Raw genomic sequence first — 26,966 nt, 5'->3', positions numbered from 1 at the left:
CAAGGCGAACGGGAATTTCTCGCTAGCATATACGTTAATTGGTTCGATTACATTTTTATTCACTCCACTTCCGCATTTTTCACAGGAAGATACATTTTGGCTTGAGTTGTTGCAGAATGAAATGAACACATATTGAGGATTTCAAACCTAACGATTGTTGTCTTCATGGGTGATTGACACTGGTTGGCGTTTTAATGAGGTTACTGAGTATCTCTTAAGAGACATTCTTCCCTTTTATTAAAATTGAAATGATTTGACGAGAAATTAAGTTGTTATAGTATCGCAATTTTTATGGCCTGTCAAACGTTGCAACATTCAATAATTCCACATTTATATTTAATATTTTATATATATATTCTTATTTTATATCAATATATAACTCAAAATATTTATGTTTTTATTTATATTTATATATAAATATAAAATATTGAACATAGATATGAAATATTGAATATAAATATAAAATATTGAATATAAATATAAACTATCGAATATAAATACATGTATATGATATTGAATATAAATATATTGAATATAAACATCAAATATTGAATATAAGTATAAAATATTGAATATAAATATATTGAATATAAACATAAAATATTGAATACAAATATAAAATATTGAATATAAATTGTTGAATATAAACAAAATATCGAATATAAATATAAAATATTGAATATAAATATATTGAATATATAAACTATTGAATATAAATATATTGAATATAGACATAAAATATCGAATATAATATAAAATTTTGAATATAAATATATTGAATATAAACATAAAATAATGATTATAAATGTAAAATATCGAATATGAATATAAAATATTGAATATAAATATATTGAATATAAACATAAAATATTGAATATAGATATAAAATATTGAAAATAAATATGGAATTATTGAATATTGCAACGTTTGACACGCAATAAATGTTCACGTTCTTTGTTAAATATGATGATCAGATTGCGTGTACATTTTGCTCTCCAGTGGTAAGACCTAAACAACGTCAGGGAAACAATGCCAAGATGATTACTATAAACTATCATTCAATTGTTTTAAAAGACGGATCGTCACACTAGGAAAACATAGGATATGTAAAGTACTATTACTCAGTGTGGAACGTTGATGATGGTTGATATTCCAGTAGAGCTTTTTCGGCATAGCCGTATACTTTTCGTTTGGTCCCGGATATGACACGACAGGTGGCGTTACTGGTTAAGATGAAGTATGTGATTGGTCAATGTAGCGGTAAATGCAAAATGCAGGTATACACTCAAAAACGAAACAAAGTTAAGATTGAATGCAAGCTGAAAAAGTCGATGTACCTTTCACATTACACGTCAATGAGAAAAATCAGTCGGATGTTTATGGTATCGATGCGACAAACGTTTCACATTACACGTCAATGAGAAAAATCAGTCGGATGTTTATGGTATCGATGCGACAAAGCGACAATACGACAATACGACAAAATTCACTCGCCAATGCGAAAATGAAACAACGCTACAAAAGGAACGTGCAATACGACAACTAAAAATCCAGAAATGGAAGTCACAGTCGTGTTTGTAGTGTCAAAACAATTTAAACACCAACGCCATTTCTCCAGCACTTCTAAACATTTTACAAGGCAATTCCGCGAAGTCAAAAACGAGAAAATGAAAACTCCAAATTATGTAGCTGTACGGGAAATAATAACACGCAGATTTCTTATATATTATATATTATCACTCACAAACAATGAGGAGCAGGTCGACGTCATTGTAAATTATTAATAGAATATGTCTGTATCCCATTGCGTTCATACCACCGTAAACGCAGTAAAATACCATTCAATTCCCTATTTATTATTGTACCAAGCCAGCTGATGAAACCTGGCATTACATTCCTTTCGACCAGCAGTTTTTGAAGTTTTAATCAGAAACTATTTAGACTTCATTGGACACCATTCATAAATATTTTTTAAAACTTGACCGCAACACTTGGAAGTATTTTCACATATCACTATTATAAAAGAAGCTATGATAACCTTTTATTATTATTTATCAGTAGCAACGATCTTTTTTCTTTTTCTTTTTAGAAGTTGTACATTAAATTACTTTTATATGTCTACTGGCCCACATTATAACTTCTGGCAAACTGCATCAAAATCCATATTTGTTTTGATTTCTCTTTAATTTTAACAATAAACCTACCCTGTCAGAAATTGTCAAGTATCTTGAAAGCTTATCTGTCACCCTGCTTTTCTTCGCCTGTAACGTGTTTTATTAGTATGATGCCCATGTTTTTGAGGAAATGGCCGGATACGAGTCTCAGACACTGTTTGGTCTATTGGAAAAATGAATATAAGTTATTACTTATAATAATGTGTTACGTTTCATATGTTTCGTAAATACAATCTATTATATTGTATCGTGTCTTTGACAAAAAAAAATAAAGTAGTAAAATATGTGCATCGGCCGGGAATCGAACCCGGGCCTCCCGCGTGGCAGGCGAGAATTCTACCACTGAACCACCGATGCGCTTAGATAACTTACAGTCATTAAAATATATAAAGTAAATGCTCAAATTTGTGACACTGTCAATTGATTTTTAATTTTTACCTAATCATTTTAGACAGTGTTTATTCTGATGTCATAATCCAACATCATTTAGATCCAGCCTTGATAATGAAAAAATATTATATTTTGACTCGCTAACAAAGCGCCATCTTGCGAGAGAGAAAACATATAAGTAAAGACCGATAACCTATGAACTCTTAGTTTGGAACTCTCTAAGTTAGAGGAAGATAAAGCTATTTGTAAACATGGACCCGTGGCAGACTCTTTTGCATGTGGCTGTATTACTCATCTTATTTAAGAGCAACATAAGCACTGAAACATGTTCAAAAGATGCGAATGAATGTCAGAAAGACGAGCCAAAGTCATGTGGATGTTCAATTAGCCGTGACACTTCCAAATACTCCGAAAATAATGAACCTTCTGGGGAGTCGCAGGATCAAACTCAAAAGCCCAAACCGGCTTCTAGTTCCTTTCCTCGGACGCATGGAATGGTCAGAATCCCCGGTGGATCATTTATGATGGGAACGAATGAACCAGTATTCGTCGCAGACGGAGAAGGACCAGAACGACAAGCTAATGTTAACTCATTTTACTTAGATAAATATGAGGTCAGCAATGCCGAATTCGAATTATTCGTCCATGCAACGAGTTACAAGACCGAGGTAATTATATATTTATGTAAACACGTGCTGGGTATTCTTGGTCAGATTAGAGCAGCCAAGTAGTTAGTGTAGCCTTACTTGTAACTTACAAAAGTATCAGTTAAAAAACGACATAAATTTAGTAGCAGACGACAAACTCCAACGTACTAAATAATGACCTTAAAAATACTATTATCACAAGATTTTACAAAGGTTATAAATTGGAATGCCCAAAGTGAAGATAGATAGTATCGGTCACGAATTAGATCTAAGAAGGTATGACTTTTTTTCCTATATGCAGTTAGGGATGGGTTCATGATGACATTAACCCTTGTTGATTTAGATGCTCATTTCCTAATAAATGCGATTACATCCACGAAAATACATATCACAGTGTTATTAGTAATTGTCGTAATTGGCTATGTACACTTTATATAAAATTTTTGGGAAAAGTGGCGTTTTGAAGATCCAAATTCAAAATTTCAAAAAATCACAGAAAATTCAATTTTTATGATAATATTGATCTGATTGCTTTTTTAAGGAAAATTACTCAAAAAAACCATCTGTAGGTCTGTGATTTTCCTTTAAAGTGTTTATTATATCCAGTACAATGCAAAGCCATTGTATCAATTATGTTTTTCAGTCATTAAGAGAAAGAAATCTTTATCAAAAACTGCAATTGAAATGATAATAGCTAGCCTGGTATATATACTGACGGTGTTATTTGTGGTCATGCAGGACTGTTCTTACAATATCACTTAATTCAAAATGCCATTTTCCGCCAAATCTGTTCAGGAAAATAGTCAAGAAATCAAACACAAAATGATGATTTTATTTCTAGCCTAGACTTTGACAGAAATTAACAATTTAATAAGTTGTTTTAATTTTGGCAAAGACATGAATATAGGTACAGGCAAGGTTTCTACCTTAAGCTTGCAACATCAAATTGCCAAGGACACTTTCTTATGATGTACGGGACATGTTTATTGCACAAAAGTCTTTTTAAGAACTATAAAATTCTGAGGTACCAGACTGGGACTTGAACCCAAGTCCTCTCAACTGAAGACTGACGCTCTAACGATTAGTCCTGCCTGGCCAGGGGCATTCAGCCCAGTCTATTTCTGCTACATCCCTCCCTCCTTCATTAAACTTCTGAAGACACACATGATACCCTAAACTGCCTTCATAGGTATTAAGTTGGGTGCAAAATGTCACTGGAGAGGAAAAAATGCTGTGACCAGACCAAGATGGAATCCAGACCTCTCGACTCTAGACGAACGCTCTAGCCACTTGAGCTACCTGGCCACCAGCGTTCAGCCCTGAGTCCAGTTCGGCTACACAATTAACTTCAAACTTTTATTTATTGCGAAATATTAAATCAACACATTATTTCCCATAGCCAACAATATGCCCACAAGCATGATAAGAACATGGTGTCTATATGACAATAATGGTGTATTTGTTGGATTCTTGGAACGTTCTTCATGGACCGTTCAAAATATTTCCGATTCTCCTTTGCCTCCAGTTATGTGTATTCTATATTGAGACTGATTGGAAGGTGGCAAACAGGTGGCCATTTTGAATTTTGTCAGTTAAAGTTGACTATTTCTCAGAAAAGTTTTCATGGATATTTCTTGAATTTCATTTAGATTCTGCTTGTATTAGTTGAAGTTTGTTAACATTATTTCATAGAGAGTTCTTGATGGATCTTTTCTAGATCTAATATGTAGGTTCAGATTGTTTTCAAATGATTAACAGGAAGAAAGAGAAAAGTAGACAAAACGTTAAGTTTTATAGAGACCTAATACTGTTTAATTGATGGTGGGTACCAAGATCCATCTGGAATTTCTTCTTTAAGTCTACTTCTTCTGTGTGGATGAAGGAGTTTTGATGAAATTCGTTCTACAGTAATCTTTAGTAATGGTATTCTATTGCTGTGTGATCTGGTCAAAACTTTGAGGTCATTTTCATTGTTTGCTGATGTTGAATAGGAAGGGATATTTGCTCAATGACGAATTTGTCAGCATTCTTGACTGAATAGGTGATAACAACGATACATATGAGATTCGACATTGTGTGGGAACTATTGTTCAGCCATTGTGGGAATCTTTCTGATATTGTGTGGAGGCCAGACAAGTGATTGTGTCAGTGACTGTAACACGTATGAATGATCGTCATTTTGTTGTGTGACAGGTCAGTCACACAAATTTATATGACTTTGCTGATCTTGAGGTTTCCTTCCTGTCTTCTGTGTACTGTCATACCCAGCATCAATCAAACATAATTCAGATCTCTGTAGTCCTTCATATTGTGAAATGTATTGTGTGAAACAATTTGCATTGTTAGACATTTTTTTCTTTCTTTTTATTGTATTTACATGTGTTAACATGCTATGAATAGTTGTTTCAACATGTAATGCTTGATTATGTGTTACTGGAATCTCTCATCTGTTTATGTCTTACAATAACAAGGGGATCCCTGGCTTAATGAGGTGACTAAATCTAAAAATAGCAAGGAGATCCTCGGCTTGTTGAGGTGACTTAATCTAAAAATAGCAAGGAGATCCTCGGCTTGTTGAGGTGACTTAATCTAAAAATAACAAGGGGAACCCCAGTGTTTTGAGGTAAATAAATCTAAAAATAGCAAGGGGATCCCAAGTTTTTTGAGGTGACTATACTGGTATGCAAGAGGATGATTGGGTTTCGAGGGAGGAAAAATAGTATTTCAACCAGATCCTATCTCCAGCAAAACCTCTCAATCTTCTTCAGCTTCCACTTGGAGTGGTCAACGGCACCAAATGTAACAGGAAAGGAAGTAGTGTGTCTCCAACACTCGGCTTACGAGTGTACCGCTCTACAGACTTGAGCTAAAGGAAAATTTCCAGAGAGAAGTTAGAAAGCAAACTTGTACACTATCCACAATCAAAACACGGCACAATTTGACGTGTCACCCTATTTGTTACAAACTGACATAAGCCATCACAAAAGACTGCAGAAAGCTCCTAGAATCCATTGGTTTTACGTTTGTGACTCCCTTGAACATTTTTAGCTGCAGACAGTAATATCCGTAGGTTAAACAGACATGAATATTGATTTGCTTTTTAGGGTAATTATATTTACATGTCAGTCTAAATTGACCCCAAAATTTTGCAATGATCGTGAGGGAAGTTATATTGATTTTTAAAAAACTTGTTCATTGATTTAACAATTAACATTGATTTTGTTTCCTTGTAATTGTTCCCAGCTTTCACTGCTCGTAGATTACCCGACTGATACCGTACTTCCTTCAGCTCACCCGACTGTCAGACATTGAGTAACAGTCACAGTTTATTGTTTATTTCCGCCGGGTTTATTTTAAGTGAAATGACAGTTATTTGGGCAGTCTTTGTTCAATATTGTTGTACCTCTTCCTTATCCAACAACATCCCTGCCAGGGCTCAAAGTGGCGCCTATTTTAGTGGCCATGGCGCCTTAAATTCACTATTGACGACCAGTTATTGACCTATAAGGCGCCTGCGCATGCATGGCCACTAAAAAAACAATTTAAATTTGCAGTTTGGTTAATTTATATATTAATAGATAGAGGAATTTGTGTGGGAAGTAGAAAAAGTGTCCATATTTTCCATGGCCTGTAGATGTCCGACATCTTGGATAGAGTAATTTGTGTGGGAAGTAAAAAAAAATGTCCATACATTCCACAACCTGTGTTTGACATTATGGACGATAGAATTTGTGTAATGATTCGTAGAATGAGAATCGAACATCAAAGATTACAATAAATTGATCAAGATCTGTTCATCTGCACAAATGGTCACCATTAAGTTAAACATTTAGGAAGCTAAATTGACTGCATCAAATTATAAAATCATGACTTCTTATCAAACCTTGAAAAAAATCCTGCAATAAAAAGTCCTTAGAATCAATTTAAGATATTATACTAGCACATATATATTGTAACATGACAAATTTTGCAGTAAGAGTTACCTCCCTTGCTATTGAGTAAACCAAGTGGTCACCTGGCTAATGGTTGTAATGAGAGCTGCATATAACAATAACTATTCAATTCAATTTATTTCCCAATGCAACATAGCATATAGGATTCCAAGATACATTTATATCGTACAACAACTCATGCATAAAAAATCGCAGAGAACACGGTTGAATTAATTCTGTCTTATACAGAAACACACAAAGATTATAAAATAAAGGTGACATATGTCTATAGCATGCTAATTACACTCCAACTTCTGGCTAACTTACAAATTTCGCCAATATTATTGACACACAGTAATTGGATAAGTTTATATATAGACAGTTTGCGCCATTAAAATGGTTTTATGTAAATTTGTTCTTAAATCATGAAAACTTTTGCATACTAGAATAAAATGATACTCGTCTTAAATATTTTATGTAAGGCCCCAGGAATCTCGTTATAAATATCTTGTACTATATATATACAACCTATACATTGTATGTATATATAGCTATTGTGACCAGCATTAGTGGTGGCCGAGTGGTTAAGGTGTCCCGACACTTTATCACTAGCCCTCCACCTCTGGGTTGCGAGTTCAAAACCTACGTGGGGCAGTTGCCAGGTACTGACCGTAGGCCGGTGGTTTTTCTCCGGGTACTCCGGCTTTTCTCCACCTTAAAACCTGGCACGTCCTTAAGTGACCCTGGCTGTCAATAGGACGTTAAACAAAAACAAACCAAATCAGCGTAAGTGAATGGTACAACATTGAATGATTTCACAAACTTTTTATTCCGTCAATATTCTATAATGATTGATTTGAATATGCAACATCTCCAATTGTTATATATATTGTAGGCCGAGACATTTGGAAACTCGTTTGTCATGGACAAACATGTGAGTGAAGATGTAATGAAGGGTATCAGCCAGGCGGTAGGTACCAGCTACAATTTGTAACTGTATTACCATACATAGTAACTGGGATGTATAATTTGTAACTATGTAATTGATCATCTTTGAATTTCACAGGGCTCGATCAGATGTGTTGAAAATATTAAATTACTTACTTTTAATTGGCTCATATACTTTCAAGGTCACAAGGGTCAGGTTTATAATGTCAAACAAGTCTGGGTCAATTACTGCTTGAAGGAAGGGGTACATAATTATTTAGTGACCTCAATAAGCTTTAAAAATCACATCATGATCTGCAGTACAGGTGAATGATACAGGTCTATTGGGACTCTTGTTCAATGTCTAATTGTAATTTATTAACAGGTAGAAGGAGCCCCCTGGTGGGTGCCGGTAGATGGGGCTGACTGGAGACATCCCTACGGTGTAGACTCCTCTATAGAGAAGATGTGAGTATATTCATCATCATACAAATACTATGCATAAAGATGGGGTATATTATAGAAAAAAAAAATATATAATATGTAATTTTTTTGTATATATATACTGTGTTCAGTACACGGGACAGAGAGGTCTTCAGGTGTTTACGTTCAAATTTTCAATTACATAGTTTTACCTATACAAGTAACAGTGGTATCATTAAGTGCCTCGATCCTATCTTAGATAGGATCATAGTCCTAGGGGTCAGTGAGTATCAAAATAGTGTTTCTCGATTAAGTCACCATTCTCAAGGTCACAGCTAGGGGTCAAATTTGTTTAAACGCTCACACAACTTGTTTTTAAATTCACTGTAAGGCCTATAGAATTGTATTTGGCTGGAAGCTTATTGGGATGAATCGGAACATAATGTGTGTTCTGTTTGAGATAACTACAGAATACTTTGATTTAAATTTTGTTTTCGACCATGCCTGTATTTATTAGCTCACCACCATCAAATGGTGGGTGTTTCAAATCCCCTAGCATACGTGGTCTGTGGTCAATCCATCTGTAATCAATCCTGGTTAACAATATTTCTTGAAAATGACTGTAAAGATTTTTTTAAAACTTCATATGTGAATTTCCTTTGGTCCCTAGTTCTGCCGATTTGATTTTGAGTTTGATCCAGAAAACAAAATGGCCACCAGGTAGCCATCTTTGATTTTGACAGTTGAAGTTTGTTATCACCATTTCTTCAGAAGTATTGGGAGAATTTTTCTCAAACTTCACTGATAGGTTCCCTTGGTCCCTTGTGATGTCTATTTTAAATTGAGTCTGATCAGAAAATGCAGATATTGGCCCTGACTAACCTCTGGCCCGGCTGATGGATGATACCAACGTGGGTCAAATGGACCGAAATTTCAAAAATCTTCTTCTCTAGACCCTTGGGATGTATATGAATAAATGTATACTCTTCATAGGTGAAAGTATCTTATGGTGCTTTACCAAAATTGTGAATTTCATGAACATGGGGTCTTACATGTCTCCCTCAGAAAGTGGAAGAATTTACTATAGTTTGTATATAAGGAAAGTAATATTTCGAGCATCGTTTGCAAACTTTGTTAGAATTATCAGCATTAATTCTTATGTATGCACATAATGGCCCTGATTGTCTCCCATGGGCTGATGGATGGGGCTAAGATTGTTCAGATATTACAGAACTCAGGTGACCGCTTGAATGCTTTTCTCAAATCCAGTTAAACCTGGCAATGCCAGGAAGGAAACATTGGGACAGGAAGACAATTTTAACATAAACAAATACTAATATCTAAGCTAGAAAAAATAATATATGATACTCGAACTGCTTAAAGAAAACTATCAGTGGTAATGTTGCATTGATATTCTCACATAAAATTGATCTTAGACTAGTGATCAGAAATTTGTCATTGAATATTGAATTATGAATTAGTGTTTGGGATTCATTGTTGTTTATTTAATGATGATTCATCAATTAATGTTTTGAATTTATTGTTGTTTATTTATCCAGCATGGACCATCCAGTGTTGCATGTGTCCTGGAATGATGCGGTGGCCTATTGTAAATGGATGGACAAGCGTTTGCCTACGGAAGCTGAGTGGGAATATGCCTGCCGTGGAGAAAAAAAGGACAGGTTTGTTTGTGTGTGGTGATACTAAAGGGGGCAGTGGGGCTACCATGGGGGGGCAAGGGGGCTATCATGGAGGCAGGGGGGCTACCATTGGGGTAAGGGGGCTACCATGGAGGGCAGTGGGGCTACCATGGGGGTAAGGGGGCAACCATGGTGGTAAGGGGGCTACCATAGGGGTAAGGGGGCTACAATGGGAGTGAGGGGCCTACCATGGGGGTAAGGGGACAACCAAGGGGGCTACCAGGGGGCTGTTTCATACATCGTCAGAAGTCAGGGTATAGAGTGGACTGTGGTCACCCAAGATCATGTTGGTAGAGTGGATTGTGGTCACCCAAGGTCATGACGGGTAGAGTGGACTGTGGTCACACAAGGTCATGTGGGGGTAGAGTGGACTCTGGTCACCCAAGGTCAAGTCAGGGTAGAGTGGACTGTGGTCACCTAAGGTCATGTCAGGGTAGAGTGGACTGTGGTCACCTAAGGTCATGTCAGGATAGAGTGGACTGTGGTCACCCAAGGTCAAGTCAGGGTAGAGTGGACTCTGGTCACCCAAGGTCATGTCAGGGTAGAGTGGACTCTGGTCACCCAAGGTCATGTTGGTAGGGTGGACTGTGGTCACCCAAGGTCATGTCAGGGTAAAGTGGACTGTGGTCACCCAAGGTCATGTCAGAGTAGATTGGACTGTGGTCAAGCAAGTTCATGTCAGGTAAAGTGGACTGTGGCCACCCAAGGTCAAGTCAGGGTAGAGTGAACTGTGGTCACCCAAGGTCAAGTGGGGGTAGAGTGAACTGTGGTCACCCAAGGTCATGTCAGTGTAGAGTGGACTGTGGTCACCCAAGGTCATGTTGGTAGAGTGAACTGTGGTCACCCAAAGTCATGTCAGTGTAGAGTGGACTGTGGTCACCCAAGGTAAGGTCAGGGTATAGAGTGGACTGTGGTCACCCAAGGTCATGTCAGGTAGAAGTGGACTGTGGTCACCCAAGGTCATGTCAGGGTAGAGTGGACTTTGGTCACCCAAGGTCATGTGGGGGTGGAGTGGACTGTGGTCACGCAAAGTCAAATGAGTGTAGATTGGATCATGATCACTCGAGGCTGTTTTATCTCCATCACCTCCCTTGGATAATCATCTGAGTGCTATGTTTTAACATCGATACCTTTGGTAATTTGAGATGTAATTTTGTGAATGAACGCACACCCTCTGATATAGCATTACACAGGAAATATAACAAATGTGGAAGGTGTATTCTGTCTGTGGCATGTAGGATAAAAGGAATTATATAAAATGTGGTGTTATTGTTACTACGGTGGCTGATTTGTGCCATTTCGTCCTTTTGTCAATATATTAGTTCTCGTTCTTTCGTCTTTAACCAAGTAAAAAAGACGAAAATAATGAACCCTAAAAGACGAGAATTTAAGTCACTAATTTGCGTGCATTTATTTCGTCTTTTTGCGTATGATGTTTCGTCTTTAAGTTTTGTTAATTTTTTGTCTTTTCGGCTTAGGACGAGAATTAAGATACTTGATTTTCGTATTTTCGGGGGAAAAAGACAAAAGGACGAAATGGCACAAATCAGCCATTGTATTTTACAGTAGTACCATTATTTAATTTGCTTTCACAGATTGTTTCCCTGGGGAAACAAAGAAAACCCTCATGATAAACACTGGATGAACATTTGGCATGGCAAGTTTCCCGACTCCAACACAGCAGACGACGGCTACGAAATCACCGCTCCGGTAAGTGACACTCTAATCAAGATGTCTGCATTTCCAGGTAATTTATTTAAGAGGCTACATCAAAATAATAACAGTATCCTGAAAAATGATCAAAAGTTATGTACCGTATTTGACCTAATAAGGGCGCCTGCCCTAATAAGGGCGCCCCCCCATTTTTTACATGAAAAAAATCTTTGGCTGCATATGGCGTCATGATTATGGTGTTCAGAATTAATAAAAAATATATATAATACACTTACCATTTTCAGATTTTTTTGTCCAATTAAAATCACAAAATTAAATCGCACAAGCACTTCACAAATTGTCATTAACGTTGAACGTATCAACTGCAACACAACCACGGGAAAAACTTAAATAAAGGCTAATGGCCAGGACTGGCGCAGTCGTAGTAATCATCAGCGTCGTTCATATCACTGTCGGAGTCATCACTGCTTTCAGAAAGTTCAATGTTTACATTATGCACATCGGCATTTCAGAAAGTTCAATGTTTACATTATGCACATCGGCACTTGTGTTCTCATAAACAGCTTGCGCAACATCAACATCAACTTGATCGAAGCCTTCAAACACCTCATTTTCCGATTCCGACTCTGCCATGAATATATCGTCTTCTGTTCCATCTAACACGTTAGTTATTCCACATTTTTTAAATGATTTCCGAATAATTTCTGGTGTTATATTTATCCAAGATTCTTTGATCCATCGGAGAATGATTTTTTTGGATGGTGGCCGCCGATTTCCATGTACAGTAAGGCTCACTTCTCCGTTGAACAACCACTCGTCATACTTTTCAGCGAATGCCGATTTAAAAGGTCTATTCCACGATACATCAGCAGGCTGTAACTGGCTTGTACAGCCACCCGGAATGTAGGCAAGATCAGTATTACATCTTTTCCTAGCAATATCTTTGACCTTTTCTGTGAGGTGACCTCTAAACGTGTCCCATAAAAGTAATCGCTTGTCCGTGTTATTTCTGCCCCACACGGTTTTCAGCCACAGCGAAATTGTGTTTTCGTCTGCCCATGATTTCTTACCGCTACCACACATGTGCACGATGACTCCACTAGGAATATCGGTCTTCGGTAGGGGTTTAACTCCGGGTAACAAGACGAAAGGTGACATTTTTGTTCCATCCGCGTAAGCTGCTAACATTACCGTTAGTCTTTCTTTCTCGTGACCCGTAGACATTACGCTTACACTTTTACTTCCTTTGATATCGAGGGTAGATTTTCCTGGCATTTCCATCCAAACGGGGGTCTCATCCATATTGCCGATGCATTTTAAATCATAATTACGAGACCGTCTCATTCTGTTAACGAAACGTAGGAAATAATCAATGCGGTCATCTATAGCCGATACACTTTTTTGGGCAATGTGTGTTGTTCGTCTCATACTGATATTGTGTCTTTTTTTGAAGCACCGAAACCATCCGCTTGAGGCTTTGGAAGACTGACAACCGTTTTCTCTATGTAGTCTAATCGCCTCTATTTTTAGGGCCTTCCCAGTAACCCGAACACCGCTTTCGCGATGTTCCTGGAGCCATTCCATCAATTTAATGTCAATATCCAGACTGTGCACTTTTCTTCCGCCACCTGTCAATTTTTAGCCCACCATCATCAGATGGTGGGCTATTCAAATCGCCCTGCGTCCGTGGTCCGTCGGCCGTCCGTCCGTCCTTCCGTCCGTTCGTCCGTAAACAATTCTTGTTATCGCTAATCCTCAGAGAGTACTGAAGGGATCTTTCCCAAATTTCATATGTGGGTTCCCCTTGGTGCCTAATTATGCATATTGCATTTTGAGACCAATCGGAAAACAACATGGCCGACAGGCAGCCATCTTGGATTTTGACAATTGAAGTTTGTTATCGCTATTTCTCAGAAAGTACTGAAGGGATCTTTCTCAAATTTCATATGTAGGTTTCCCTCAGTGCGTAGTTATGCATATTGCATTTTAAGACCAATCGGAAAACAACATGGCCGACAGGCAGCCATCTTGGATTTTGATAATTGAAGTTTGTTATCGCTATTTCTCAGAAAGTACTGAAGGGACCTTTCTCAAATTTCATATGTAGGTTCCCCTTGGTGCCTAGTTATGCATATTGCATTTTGAGACCAATCGGAAAACAACATGGCCGACAGGCAGCCATCTTGGATTTTGACAATTGAAGTTTGTTATCGCTATTTCTGAGAAAGTACTGAAGGGATCTTTCTCAAATTTCATATGTAGATTCCCCTTGGTGCCTAGTTATGCATATTGCATTTTGAGACCAATCGGAAAACAACATGGCCGACAGGCAGCCATCTTGGATTTTGACAATTGAAGTTTGTTATCGCTATTTCTCAGAAACTTATGAAGGGATCTTTCTGAAATTTCATATAAAGGTTCCTCTTGGTGCCTAGTTATGCATATTGCGTTTTGAGACCAATTGGAAAACAACATGGCCGACAGGCAGCCATCTTGGATTTTGACAATTGAAGTTTGTTATCGCTATTTCTCAGATACTTATGAAGGGATCTTTCTCAAATTTCATATGTAGGTTTCCCTCCGTGCCTAGTTATGCATATTGCATTTTGAGACCAATCAGAAAACAACATTGCCGACAGGCAGCCATCTTGGATTTTGACAATTGAAGTTTGTTATCGCTATTTCACAGAAAGTACTGAAGGGATCTTTCTGTAATTTCATATGTAGGTTCCCCTCTGTGCCTAGTTATGCATATTGCATTTTGAGACTATTCGGAAAACAACATGGCCGACAGGCAGTCATCTTGGATTTTGACAATTGAAGTTTGTTATCGCTATTTCTCAGAAAGTACTGAAGGGATCTTTCTCAAATTTCATATGTAGGTTTCCCTCAGTGCGTAGTTATGCATATTGCATTTTGAGACCAATCGAAAAACAACATGGCCGACAGGCAGCCATCTTGGATTTTGACAATTGAAGATTGTTATCGCTATTTATCAGAAATTGCTGAAAGGATCTTTCTGAATTTCATTTGTAGGTTGCCCTCTGTGTCTAGTTATACATATTGGATTTTGAGACCAGTCAGAAAACAACCTTGCTGACAGGCAGCCATCTTGTATTTTGAAAATTGAAGTTTGTTATCGCTATTGTACAGAAGGTACTGAAGGGATCTTTCTCAAATTTCATATGTAGGTTCCCCTTGGTCCCTGGTATTGCATTTTGGGACCAATCGGAAAATAACATGGCCGACAGACAGCCATTATCGCTAAATCTTAAATTTTATATATAGGTTCCCCTTGTTTGAAAAGTACTAGATCTAGAGGGCTGTTTCTGAATTTACACAGATTAGTAAGACTTAGAAGAAGGGAAAAGTAGAGAAAAGATCAATCTGACATGGAACCTATAAAGATCATTCAATGGTGGGCGCCAAGATCCCTCTGGGATCTCTTGTTTCCTTTTCTTTTCGCTATTGATGATTTTTTCCTCATTTTTTCGCCACCGCTGAACACATTTTCTATCAACACGAAAATGCTTAGCCGTTTTCCTGTTGCCATTTTCTTTAGCAAATGTAATTGCAGTTTATATCTATTTTCATAACTTTTCATCTTGCCAAGGTGACAGGTTGTCAATGAAAGACGGCACGCGCTAGAATTCTGTCTAGACAGCAAATAAAAGGATTTCGCGGGAAGTTCGCTATAGTCTGTTTCAAATTTCAACGTATATTTATTCTTTGATCTTAACACTGCCTGGTGCTGCCTATAGTCTGTTTCATAAAACTTCGGAATTTCTAACCTTAATAAGGGCGCCCCCGCCGTCAATTACCCGCGCCCTGCGCCCTTATTAGGTCAAATACGGTATGTATCAAATGTAGAGTATGTTAAAGTTTCTATTTATGCATCTATCATTATCTATTATTTATTCTCTTTCAATGTAAAAGATAAAAAGCAAGTTATGTAATTTTTGGTATTTCATGAAGTTATACATTAATCTTTTCTTGTTTTCAATCGATAATAATCACTTTCTTAGAGATGGCCGAGTGGTTAAGGTGTCCCGACACTTTATCACTAGCCCTCCACCTCTGGGTTGTGAGTTTGAAACCCACGTGGGGCAGTTGCCTGGCAGGCACATCCTTAAATGACCCTGGCTGTTAATAGGACATTAAATGAAATAAACCAAACCAAAATCAACCAAATGTCCTTAATAAACGCCATATAGATCAAATTCAAATTTGAGTCTTCAGCTCAGTGACGTGTGTGTATGGTCTGATGACCTTGGTTACACTTGGCTGGTTATGATATTTATACAACACCTCCAGTGATTCGTGATTTTGATTTAATATTTCCAGGTTACAGCATATCCCGAACAAAACAAGTATGGACTGAAGAATATCATTGGTAATGCTTGGGAATGGACGTCTGATTGGTGGGAAACTCAGCACTCCACGGAGCCCAAGGACAACCCTGTAAATATATATATACATTGTATATATCACTTCTGTGAAAAAGTCCTTGTCAGATTGGAGTGGGCAGGGATGGGGGGGCAGGGGCACTGTTTGTCCATCGCCCATTGTTAATACACCCATATCACTTTGTAAACATTCATTGCTATCACTACTTCTCAAGAAGTACCAGCAAAATCTTTCTCGAATTTCATGTCCAGGTTCCCATTTGTCTCTAGCTATTCCTATCTAATAAGAAAACTGATCTGAAACATGCAGACTTAGTTATTGCTATAAGTCAGAAAGTAATGTAAGAATATTTATCAAATGTTGGTCCCTGGTTGTGCTTGTCAGTATTTGTTCAAATAATTTTAAATATTAAGGAAAACAAAATAGCCAAATAGCTGACATCATGAATTTTGAAAATTGAGAAATGTTATATTTTATACATATTTTTTCAAATTACGTAATTATGTAGATTCCCATTGAACCCTAGTTGTACTCGATCAAATTTTACACTTATCGATTCCTCTAAATAGAATGGTACACATATGACTTTTGGCGTTGGTTATAACTGTAGCGGAACTAGACTGGGCTGAATGCCAGTAACCAGGTAGCTCAGTTGGCCAGAGCATCTGTCTTGAGTTTAGAGGTCCCGAGTTCAAGTCCCGGTCTGGTTGTTTAATTTTTCCTGTTACGAGCTGTTTCTCAGGAAGTCCTCCATGGGTCCTTCTTATATTATATATTTAGATTCCTGTTGGCCCCAACATGTACATGAACAATTTTTTTTTTATTGGTATAAGTGATTGTAATATTAAAATGGCTAAGAGGCAACCATATTTTAACTGTTATTACCATTTCATAGAAAGTTCTTGATGGGTCTCATTGTACAGATTAAATTTTTGGATGGAGGAACAAAAATTCATATTCAACCAATACAATGGGTCAATTTAGCAGGTCTTTAAAAAATGTATATCATAAAAAAATCTAACTTAACAAAAAATATATGTCACAAAATAAACTAACTTTAAAAAAATATATATCACAAAAAAAACTAACTTTAAAAAATATATATCACAAAAAAATCTAACTTTATAGAATCAATTAAGATCGTGATTATGGGTGCTAAGATCCCTCTGAGATATCTTGTTGATTTGTAAAATGTTAATAACTTCAATGATATTTTTGTCACAGACGGGCCCTGTGAAAGGAACTGACAAAGTCAAGAAAGGAGGATCGTTTATGTGCCATAAGGTAAGTTTTATCTCAATTGTAATGTTGACAATAATAAATGTGACCTCATCTTAAAGAAATAGAGGCTACGCACTCATGAAAAATATCAAAATATTAGCCCCACTCATGAAATATATTTGGTATTACTGAAGACACTGTTAGATATTCTGTTTATTACATTTTATAGCAAAATATACCGAGGCAGCTCAATCTCTCCCAGAATTCATTGCTGTCACCTCTCAATGGCTCATAAATGTACGCCAAATCATGACGTTATGTATTCTGTCTTATGACGTCATATAACATGACGGAGAGCTATATGCAAATCTTAATTTTCTCATTTGTAAGCTGTGATCTGATTGGTCAAATCAAAAAAAGTATTATTTTTTGATATTTCACTGGAAAAAATGTAATGAATATGCATCTGCTTGATGTTAGCTTACCTAGTCCAAAGGACCAAGTGAGTTTATGCCATGGTGCAGTGTCTGTCATCCATTTGGCTTTAACTTTTCCCTTTAAACAACTTCTTCTGAAACACATGAAGGCCTAAAATCATGATATTTGACTGGTAAGCCCTACAAAGTCTGCGAAAATGAATGACCTTGACGCGTATTCAGGGTCACAAGGGTCAAATTTATTAAAACATTCAACTAACTACTTCTGATTAGCCAAAACACATAGATTCATATTTGACTGGTAGGTTTCAGAGATGACATCCGACAAAATTTGCAAATAGAGTTGACCTTGACCCTGGCAAAAGGCTTACCAAACTTTCTAAAATTTCACATGATACACTTCGATATGTAGATGTGCTATAGAGATTTAGAAATGTTTCTACAGTCAAGATTGATGTTACTTAAATTAGAACCGGAAATATTATTTCCAAAATACCTTAAGGCCCGTACCAGAAGGCCAAACTTTCTTCCACATTTAAGATGTAGGATGATTGATGAAAGATACAGGTCTTTTTGTCCTCTTGTTAAAGTTGATATGGTTGTTGTTTTCAGACGTACTGCTATAGATACCGTTGTGCAGCCAGGAGTCAGAATACACCAGACAGCTCAGCAGTCAACCTCGGCTTCCGGTGTGCAAGCAATAAACTTCCGAAATATCTACAGTCGTAACAACCTTAGATTTATGTAACTGTGTTATGTTAAGTAGGGTTTTATATTATGAAGTGCAATAGTGATGTGTATAACTTTTGGGATCACTGAGAGCATTCTAGTGAGAGTATTCTTGTGCGAGTCACTGAGAGCATTCTAGTGAGAGTCAGTGAGAGTATTCTAGTGAGAGACAGTGAGAGTATTCTAGTGAGAGTCAGTGAGAGTATTCTATCGAGAATCATTGAGAGTATTCTTGTGCGAGTCAGTGAGAGTATTCTAGTGAGAGTATTCTAGTGAGAGTCAGTGAGAGTATTCTATCGAGAATCATTGAGAGTATTCTTGTGCGAGTCAGTGAGAGTATTCTAGTGAGAGTCAGTGAGAGTATTCTATCGAGAATCATTGAGAGTATTCTTGTGCGAGTCAGTGAGAGTATTCTAGTGAGAGTCAGTGAGAGTATTCTAGTGAGAGTCAGTGAGAGTATTCTATCGAGAATCATTGAGAGTATTCTTGTGCGAGTCAGTGAGAGTATTCTATCGAGAATCATTGAGAGTATTCTTGTGCGAGTCAGTGAGAGTATTCTAGTGAGAGTCAGTGAGAGTATTCTAGTGAGAGTCAGTGAGAGTATTCTATCGAGAATCATTGAGAGTATTCTTGTGCGAGTCAGTGAGAGTATTCTAGTGAGAGTCAGTGAGAGTATTCTAGTGAGAGTCAGTGAGAGTGTTCTAGTGAGAGTCAGTGAGAGTGTTCTAGTGAGAATAGTGATGTGTATGATATATGATTTTTATTTCTGATTTCAAAGGACTTGAAAAACTGGTTCAAAAACTATTTCTGAAAAAACTCTAAAAAGTGAAACATATTCATTTCATCATTGTTCAGAAAACCATTAACAGTTTGATTGCATAAGCATGTGATTTGCTGTGAGTTTTCATTTTGTAACAAAGATTTGAATTCCTGTCATAAGAAGAAGGGTTTCAATGCACAGTTTTGATATTACAATCTTTGTCAATTTTTCACAAAATATGATATACTTTTGTAAATAGTCTAATTATTCAGATGCTTGCCAGAAAGCAAAAGCCCACAGAGAATAAGAATTAAATCTAAAGGATGAGTCCATTAAATTACAGGGGAATACTTGTATATGATTTCTGTGATTTCGAAACATTTATTATTTCAAATATTGTCTATGATGATCAAATTATTTGAAAATACATTGTAAAATATAAGCAGAAAATTATTTAAACAGAGTTAAATATCAAAATGCTTTGCTTTGATTGCTGAAATATCTAGGTAAGAAATCCAGGCCCTCTGGGCCTCTTGTTTGAGATATATGTAAAAGTTATCGGAGTTTTAGGAATTACTGTGTATGTTGTACTTGTACACTGGTGTGTACATCTCTAGGTTTTATTAGTTTCATGAGGTCATACTATGAATTCACCCCCCCCCCCCTTTCAGTTTGAAGCTCACCCATGACTGAAGATACAGTTATATTGTACCATGAATTCACCCCCCCCCCCCCCCCTTTCAGTTTGAAGCTCACCCATGACTGAAGATGCAGTTATATTGTACCATGAATCACTCCCCCATTCAGTATTTTAAAAGTTCACCTGACTGAAGATTTGTACTCTGTTTTGTGTGTAATATCACAGAAATGAGGATGAATTCATGGTGTAACATGGTATGATATAATAAAATATGATATAGCATGATATAACATTTTATATAACATGGTATATGACCTTTTCTAACGTGGTATATAACATGGTATAACATGAATTCATCTTTATTACTGTGATATTTCTTGTCCCATTATCATCAATCTTATAATTGTGCAGAAACATGAAAATTATGATAGATAGGATGCTGTGACCTAGTTGTGACCTAGATTTCCACCTCTATAAGTTCTGCATGAAATTATTAGTTCACCTACAGGAATGGCAGGTGAGTTTATGCCATTGTACATCATATGTTGTCCGTCCGGTGTTAACTTTTCCCGATAAACAACTACTTGTCAATAACTAAGAGGTCCAGAGACCCGATATTGGGCCTGTAGCATACCGGGGAAAGGGCTACCAATTTTGTTCAAATGAGCGACCTTGACCTACATTGAAGGTCACTGGGATAAAATATGCTACAAATTTATGAAGAATTTTTTTTTTCAAAAACCAAGAGACCCAGAGACCAGATATTGAGTGAGTAGCGTGCTGAAATAAAGTGCTACCCAAGTAGAATAAATAAACCTAGAGTACTCTTATATTTGAATCAAGTGGATAATAGCAGGTGAGTGACACAGACCCATTGGGCCTCTTGCTTTTTCATGTTCTGGTTGATAGTTTGTAAGGGAGGTTAGTCACCAAACTCTGCATAATGAGGATATCATAAATTACATCACATCTCCTGCCCAGATATATAATGTACATAAATTACATCACATCTCCTGCCCAGATATATAATGTACATACATTACATCACATCTCTTTCCCAGATATATAATGTACATAAATTACATCACATCTCCTGCCCAGATATATAATGTACATACATTACATCACTTCTCCTGCCCAGATATATAATGTACATACATTACATCACATCTCCTGTCCAGATATATAATTACATAAATTACATCACTTCTCCTGCCCAGATATATAATGTACATAAATTACATCACTTCTCCTGCCCAGATATATAATGTACCTAAATTACATCACATATCTCCTGCTCAGATATATAATGTACCTAAATTACATCACATCTCCTGCTCAGATATATAATGTACATACATTACATCACATCTCCTGTCCAGATATATAATTACATAAATTACATCACATCTCTCTTGCCCAGATATATAATGTACCTAAATTACATCACATCTCCTGCCCAGATATATAATGTACCTAAATTACATCACATCTCCTGTCCAGATATATAATTACATAAATTACATCACATCTCTCTTGCCCAGATATATAATGTACCTAAATTACATCACATCTCCTGTCCAGATATATAATGTACCTAAATTACATCACATCTCCTGCCCAGATATATAATGTACATACATTACATCACATCTCCTGCCCAGATATATAACGTACATACATTACATCACTTCTCCTGCCCAGATATATAACGTACATACATTACATCACTTCTCCTGCCCAGATATATAATGTACATAAATTACATCATCTAACATGACTCTAAAGTCATTTTGAAATTGATCCATTGTCGGCCATCTGTCTATTTTTTCCCTTTGAACATCATCTGGTAGAAAACAATGAGAAAATCCAGTGCAGATCTTTGGTCAGTTGCCAACTGGAATATAGTGCTATAAAGTTTCCATCTAGGGCCTTTAGTATCAAGAGACCAAATATGTTAATGTGTTAATAATTTTCTTCTACAATTTAGAATATCTGAGGATCATGTCATTTGGCCAGCAGGTTTTTGGGATGGAGAGCTTTCAAGTTTCCTTGTCTTATTCACCTTGACCTACTTTCAAGTTCACTGGAATCAAATATATACAAAAGTTTCAAAAATCACCTTCTCCAGTTATGTAAGACTCAGGGACCATCTAATGATCTCAGAATTGGTGACCTATGACCTTGTAGTAAGTCAAGCTACATGTTATAGCTTGTCTAACATTATCTTAATTATAATGGGATTAATTTTTATACATTTCAGACTAATATAGGCCGCTGTCAACTTATATGTTTTGCTTGAATGATTTTTGTTAGACATACTATGTTTTGCTTGAATGATTTTTGTTAGACATTCTTTGTTTTGCTTGAGTGATTTTTGTTAGACATTCTGTATGTTTTGCTTGAGTGATTTTTGTTGGACATATACTGTATGTTTTACTTGAGTGATTTTTGTTGGACATATACTGTATGTTTTACTTGAGTTGTTGTTAGACATTTCCTGTGTGATATGATTAGACTCCTTGTTAATTATGTATAATATTAAATGTGTCATGTCTCATATTAAATTAAAATTTTAAATTTGTACATATATATATCACTATAGATTTGTATTTCATTATATCTATCATTAAACACAATTTATACAAACCCGAATGGTGCTTCAATGTATCACGCAAGACAATAAAATTTAACATAAAAATATTGGTTGTCATATTTTGTGCAGTCATTGTCATATGACTTCGCTGTGATGTGATCATCAGTCGTCAGTGTGGTGTCAAATATTCCTTAATAAAGGACTTCTCCTCAATAAGGCCCCGCGATTTTAGCTAAGCTGATTAAAATTTCGGCTAGGTAATCTAGAGGTGAAGATCCGAGGTGCATGGGTCAACAGTACCTACCCCAAAAAAAAAATTGTCGGTTAGAGTTTCTTAGGAAGCTGAAAAATAGGCCGGTCTGTGCTGTTGTGGTTGTGTCCTTTTGCAAGACGCTTTAACCTAATTGCTCTGGAAGACAAGTGACAGGCCTCCCATATGGTGTTCAATGAGGTAGTTACCAACTACTACAAGGAGACCTTTCCTTAAAATGACCATGGCTGTTCATGGGGTGATAAACCCAGCAAACAAATCTTCTCAATAACAAAGGGTCATAGTATTGGGCCAGACACATTCTGGGATGAACAGCTATCAAGTTTGTTGAAGTGAATGACATTTGACATACTTTCAAGGTCACAGGGGTTAAATGTGTAAAAACCTTTAAATAATTCTTTTCAATATCCAAGATGCCTAGGACCATATTAGGTCAGCAACATGCTTGGATGAAGACCTGCCAGTTGTGTTTAAATAAATTACCTTGATTTAATTAATACAAGTTTAGAAGGGTGAAATGTATGTGATAGTGGAAAAAGAAACGGCAACCCTTTGCTTCCTTCGATCATTTTATTTGGTCAAGAGCATCGCCACACATGATACTGGGAAATAAAACCCCTGTAAATACAAAAGCCATATTGTATAATTGACAGTCTGAAAAAAAACAATGTAATATGTAGTCACGTACAGTTATAAATTGGCAGTGTCCTAATGATATTTAACCATTAACAGATACATATTTGTAACACCTTTGACTAACCTCATGGTGACACATTTAAGCATTGAACTGCTTTCAGCTGAAAGTTATGGGCTGATGAATGCCAACTGGACAAAGGCAAATTTAATGAAGGGCACTAGTGCTTCATGTTGAATTTGCATAGCATAGTATCTGCAGAAATGACCTCAACTTCAAATTTGCTGAAGAGCCAGGTGAGCGATATAGGCCCTTTGTGCCTCTTTTTCCTTATTGCATTTTGTCCGACTTAGTCCATCAGCCATTTGAAACAATTTAAATTTCCAACCTCTTGGAAACCCTTGAATAAATTTGGATTCCTCCCTTAATATAGCCCCTTGCTAACTTTTATCCAAGCCAGCATGAGTGCTTAATTTAAGTTGGTATAACATGTTTCACAATCATCATAATATAAATAAACTTTGAAATATCAATGTATATTGCATAGTCATAATAAAATACATCTCGGAAATCTTAACCTGGCTGAGTGATTCAAAGATATACAAATGCACTTAAAATGGGTTATTTATGTGAAGTCTATTTTTTGATATGGAGACACCAGCAGTGATTTTTACCTTTGACATTTTTATTGTTTTTCTGGGCCATCAACATTTACTTTTAACGTAAAATTATTTTGTTTTAAGTTGATTTCCTAGAAATTAAGTCTCAAGAGTTAATATCTGTATTGATTTCTAATAAAATGTGAACACTGGAATTTGAGATGTTCTCGGACAATGTCCCCAACAACTAGGGAATCGCTCAGTATTTCCTGGAAGACGTCATTTAGCATTTATAGTGTTTTTTGGAATATCCTACTATTTGAGAAAGCTGATAGAATAAATGTCATTGGCAAAGACAGTTTATGTCTAATCGGTAGCTTTGAGAGTCTGCTGAAGAAAATCGGTTAAATCATCGAGTCTATAATATCCTGTACGTGTTGTGTCTCTAGACTGTCGGCTTCCCAGCAGCACTCAATCCTATCTCAGTAATCTCTACAATACCCTAGATGTCCGACTTAAGAATCTGAGCACGTCCTGTCTAAATCATAATCCAGTTCAACTGGCCTTTTTGTGTTTGTTAATAAGAGCAGACATAGAACAGGAGATGTTATTGACAAGGACAATATAGAAGCATGGTTATAAGATAATCTGTACATTTTCCATGTCACAAACACAGCCTGGTCTGCATGAGATGTTTGTTTGACCATTTCCACAGCATCTCTTTTACATGATAATCACAGAGTATTGATTTTTTTATATACAATATAAAAATATATAAATATTGATTTTTTACTTAGTTACATAGAACAATTACATGTCTGTTTAAAACGTATTTGCTGTCAATGTTTCAACAATAATTGTATTTAGTAATTTGTATGTTGGTACTATTTGTTTCTCATAATTAATGCCAGTTTTAAAAGAGAAAATTTTCTTTTTGAATACAGCAACAACTTGCTTGAGGCATCCTCCTCCTCATCATCATCATGGATCATCATCATCATCATTGTCGTCATTCTTTCTGAGAAACACACTGGTACTGTCAGTATAATAATATATATTTTACAGACAAGAGGCTCGCTATACATGAAGTAGGAGTGGAAAATGCACGGCTTGACCGGGGTTCGAACCAGGGACCTCCAAACACTAGCCAGGGCCCAGTTGTTCAAAATGTCATTAGGCTAACATGGTTTAACAACAATTTTAAAATCCTGATAAAATCATTTCTATAGTAAAACTAACTTGATAAAATTTTATAATTTCAGTCTTTTCCTACCTATTTCAAGGAATGTACATACATACATACAGAATGTACATAGATTTTGAAGTAAAGGAGAAATGAGATTTTCACTAATCAAGTGATTACGTAAGCTATTCACCTTTTGAACAACTGGGCCTGGTCGCTGATGATCGACCCGGTCCAGTTCTGCTACACTGTTCCCTCCATTTTAAATAAAGTCTTCGACCCTGAAGACCTAACAACTCACAACCCAGGTTCAGGTATCACCTTGTCAAGTATTCACCTCACTTGAAACAAGGTTTGGTCATGGCACCAAATGTTATAGGAGTGGGGAAAATACACAGCCAGACTGTGGTTCGAACCAGGGACCTCCCAACAATAGCCGGATGCTCTACCAATTGAGCTACCTGGTTGCTGAGGATCGATCTGATCCAATTCTGCCACATACATATGGAATCTGTCAGTATGATAACTCATCTACGTGTTTTCTTAGAGTTTTTCAAAGCTTTACTATCTTAATTCATTTCACTATTTTAATCTTGTTCAAACATCTCCTGTCTAAGGTTTTGAAACTTGGTTTGCTTTAAATTTATAACCATATGATATGCAAGCAGCAATCTTTCCTATTTTTATTTCATAATTTTTGAGGGGCCGGGGTGGCCGAGTGGTTAAGGTGTCCCGACACTAGCACTCCACCTCTGGGTTGCGAGTTCGAAACCTACGTGGGGCAGTTGCCTGGTACTGACCTTAGGTCAGTGGTTTTTCTACGGGTACTTCCAGCTTTCCTCTACCCCCAAAACCATGCACGTACGTCCTTTAATGACCCTGGCAGTTAATAGTAAACCAAACTATAATTTTTGACAGAGTTACTGCCCATTGATTATTTCAGTTTGATCTTACTTATCAGCTAGAAACTTACTTGGCTTTTAAAATCATAATATGCACTTGCTTTTTTACTGAGTAGCACTTTTATCTTATTTTGATTTCATAATTTCTGTAAGAGTTACTGCCCTTTAATCATTTTAGTTAAGTCTGTGAATTCTCTGAAGATCACCCTCTGTAGCACCCAACCACACGTGTGATGTACCATTGTTCAGATTTGTCCAATATTAATTTTATTGCAGGTTTCCTAATAATTAGGGACCACTGTGGCCAAGTGGTTAAGGTGTCCCGACGCTTTATCACTAGCCCTCCACCTATATATATGTGTTTCGGGTTCGAAACCTACGTGGGGCAGTAGCCAGGGACTGACCGTAGGCCGGTGGTTTTTCTCCGGGTACTCCAGCTTTCCTCCACCTCCAAAACCAGGCACATCCTTAAATGACCCTGGCTGTTAATAGGACGTTAAACAAAATAAACCAACTAAACCAAAATCTCATCATTTTCAAATACATAAAATTTGACTGTTGTAGCACATACAAAATTATCTGGTATCAATACTGCATTTCACAATCTGGAGATGACTAAAGTGTGAATTAATTTTCCATGAACAAAATGGACGACGGACAAAAGGCAATTAGATAGAGAAGGTCACATCAGGGTCAGGTAAACAGAACAAAGATTCAGCA

At 36.6% G+C, this 26,966-nt stretch overlaps 1 protein-coding gene and 1 non-coding gene across 2 annotated transcripts; one reads left to right on the top strand and one right to left on the bottom strand.

The window, feature by feature from the left end:
- Positions 1 to 2,460: 2,460 nt before the first annotated feature.
- Trnag-gcc lies at positions 2,461 to 2,531 on the bottom strand. The gene has a single exon. It is a non-coding gene; the product is annotated as a tRNA-Gly (tRNA).
- Positions 2,532 to 2,795: 264 nt separating this feature from the next.
- On the top strand, positions 2,796 to 18,782 carry LOC117330960 (formylglycine-generating enzyme-like). Its single transcript, XM_033889542.1, has 8 exons — positions 2,796 to 3,232; positions 8,039 to 8,113; positions 8,456 to 8,538; positions 10,053 to 10,175; positions 11,789 to 11,903; positions 16,212 to 16,328; positions 17,499 to 17,558; positions 18,545 to 18,782. The coding sequence occupies exons 1-8, from the start codon at positions 2,816 to 2,818 to the stop codon at positions 18,659 to 18,661; spliced, it is 1,107 nt and encodes a 368-aa protein (XP_033745433.1). The 5' UTR covers positions 2,796 to 2,815; the 3' UTR covers positions 18,662 to 18,782.
- Positions 18,783 to 26,966: the final 8,184 nt, after the last annotated feature.

This window comes from Pecten maximus, chromosome 7 (assembly GCF_902652985.1).
Source record: "Pecten maximus chromosome 7, xPecMax1.1, whole genome shotgun sequence".
Classification (NCBI taxonomy): Eukaryota; Metazoa; Mollusca; class Bivalvia; order Pectinida; family Pectinidae; genus Pecten; species Pecten maximus.
Note: the sequence above shows the minus strand (reverse complement) of the source record. Positions and strands in the feature narration are given on the sequence as shown.

Coding starts and splice junctions, on each gene's coding strand:
- LOC117330960 (XM_033889542.1), top strand. CDS start 2,816: ATGGACCCGTGGCAGACTCTTTTGCATGTGGCTGTATTACTCATCTTA. Junction 10,176..11,788: donor CGTGGAGAAAAAAAGGACAG/GTTTGTTTGTGT, acceptor TTGCTTTCACAG/ATTGTTTCCCTGGGGAAACA. Junction 11,904..16,211: donor GCTACGAAATCACCGCTCCG/GTAAGTGACACT, acceptor TAATATTTCCAG/GTTACAGCATATCCCGAACA.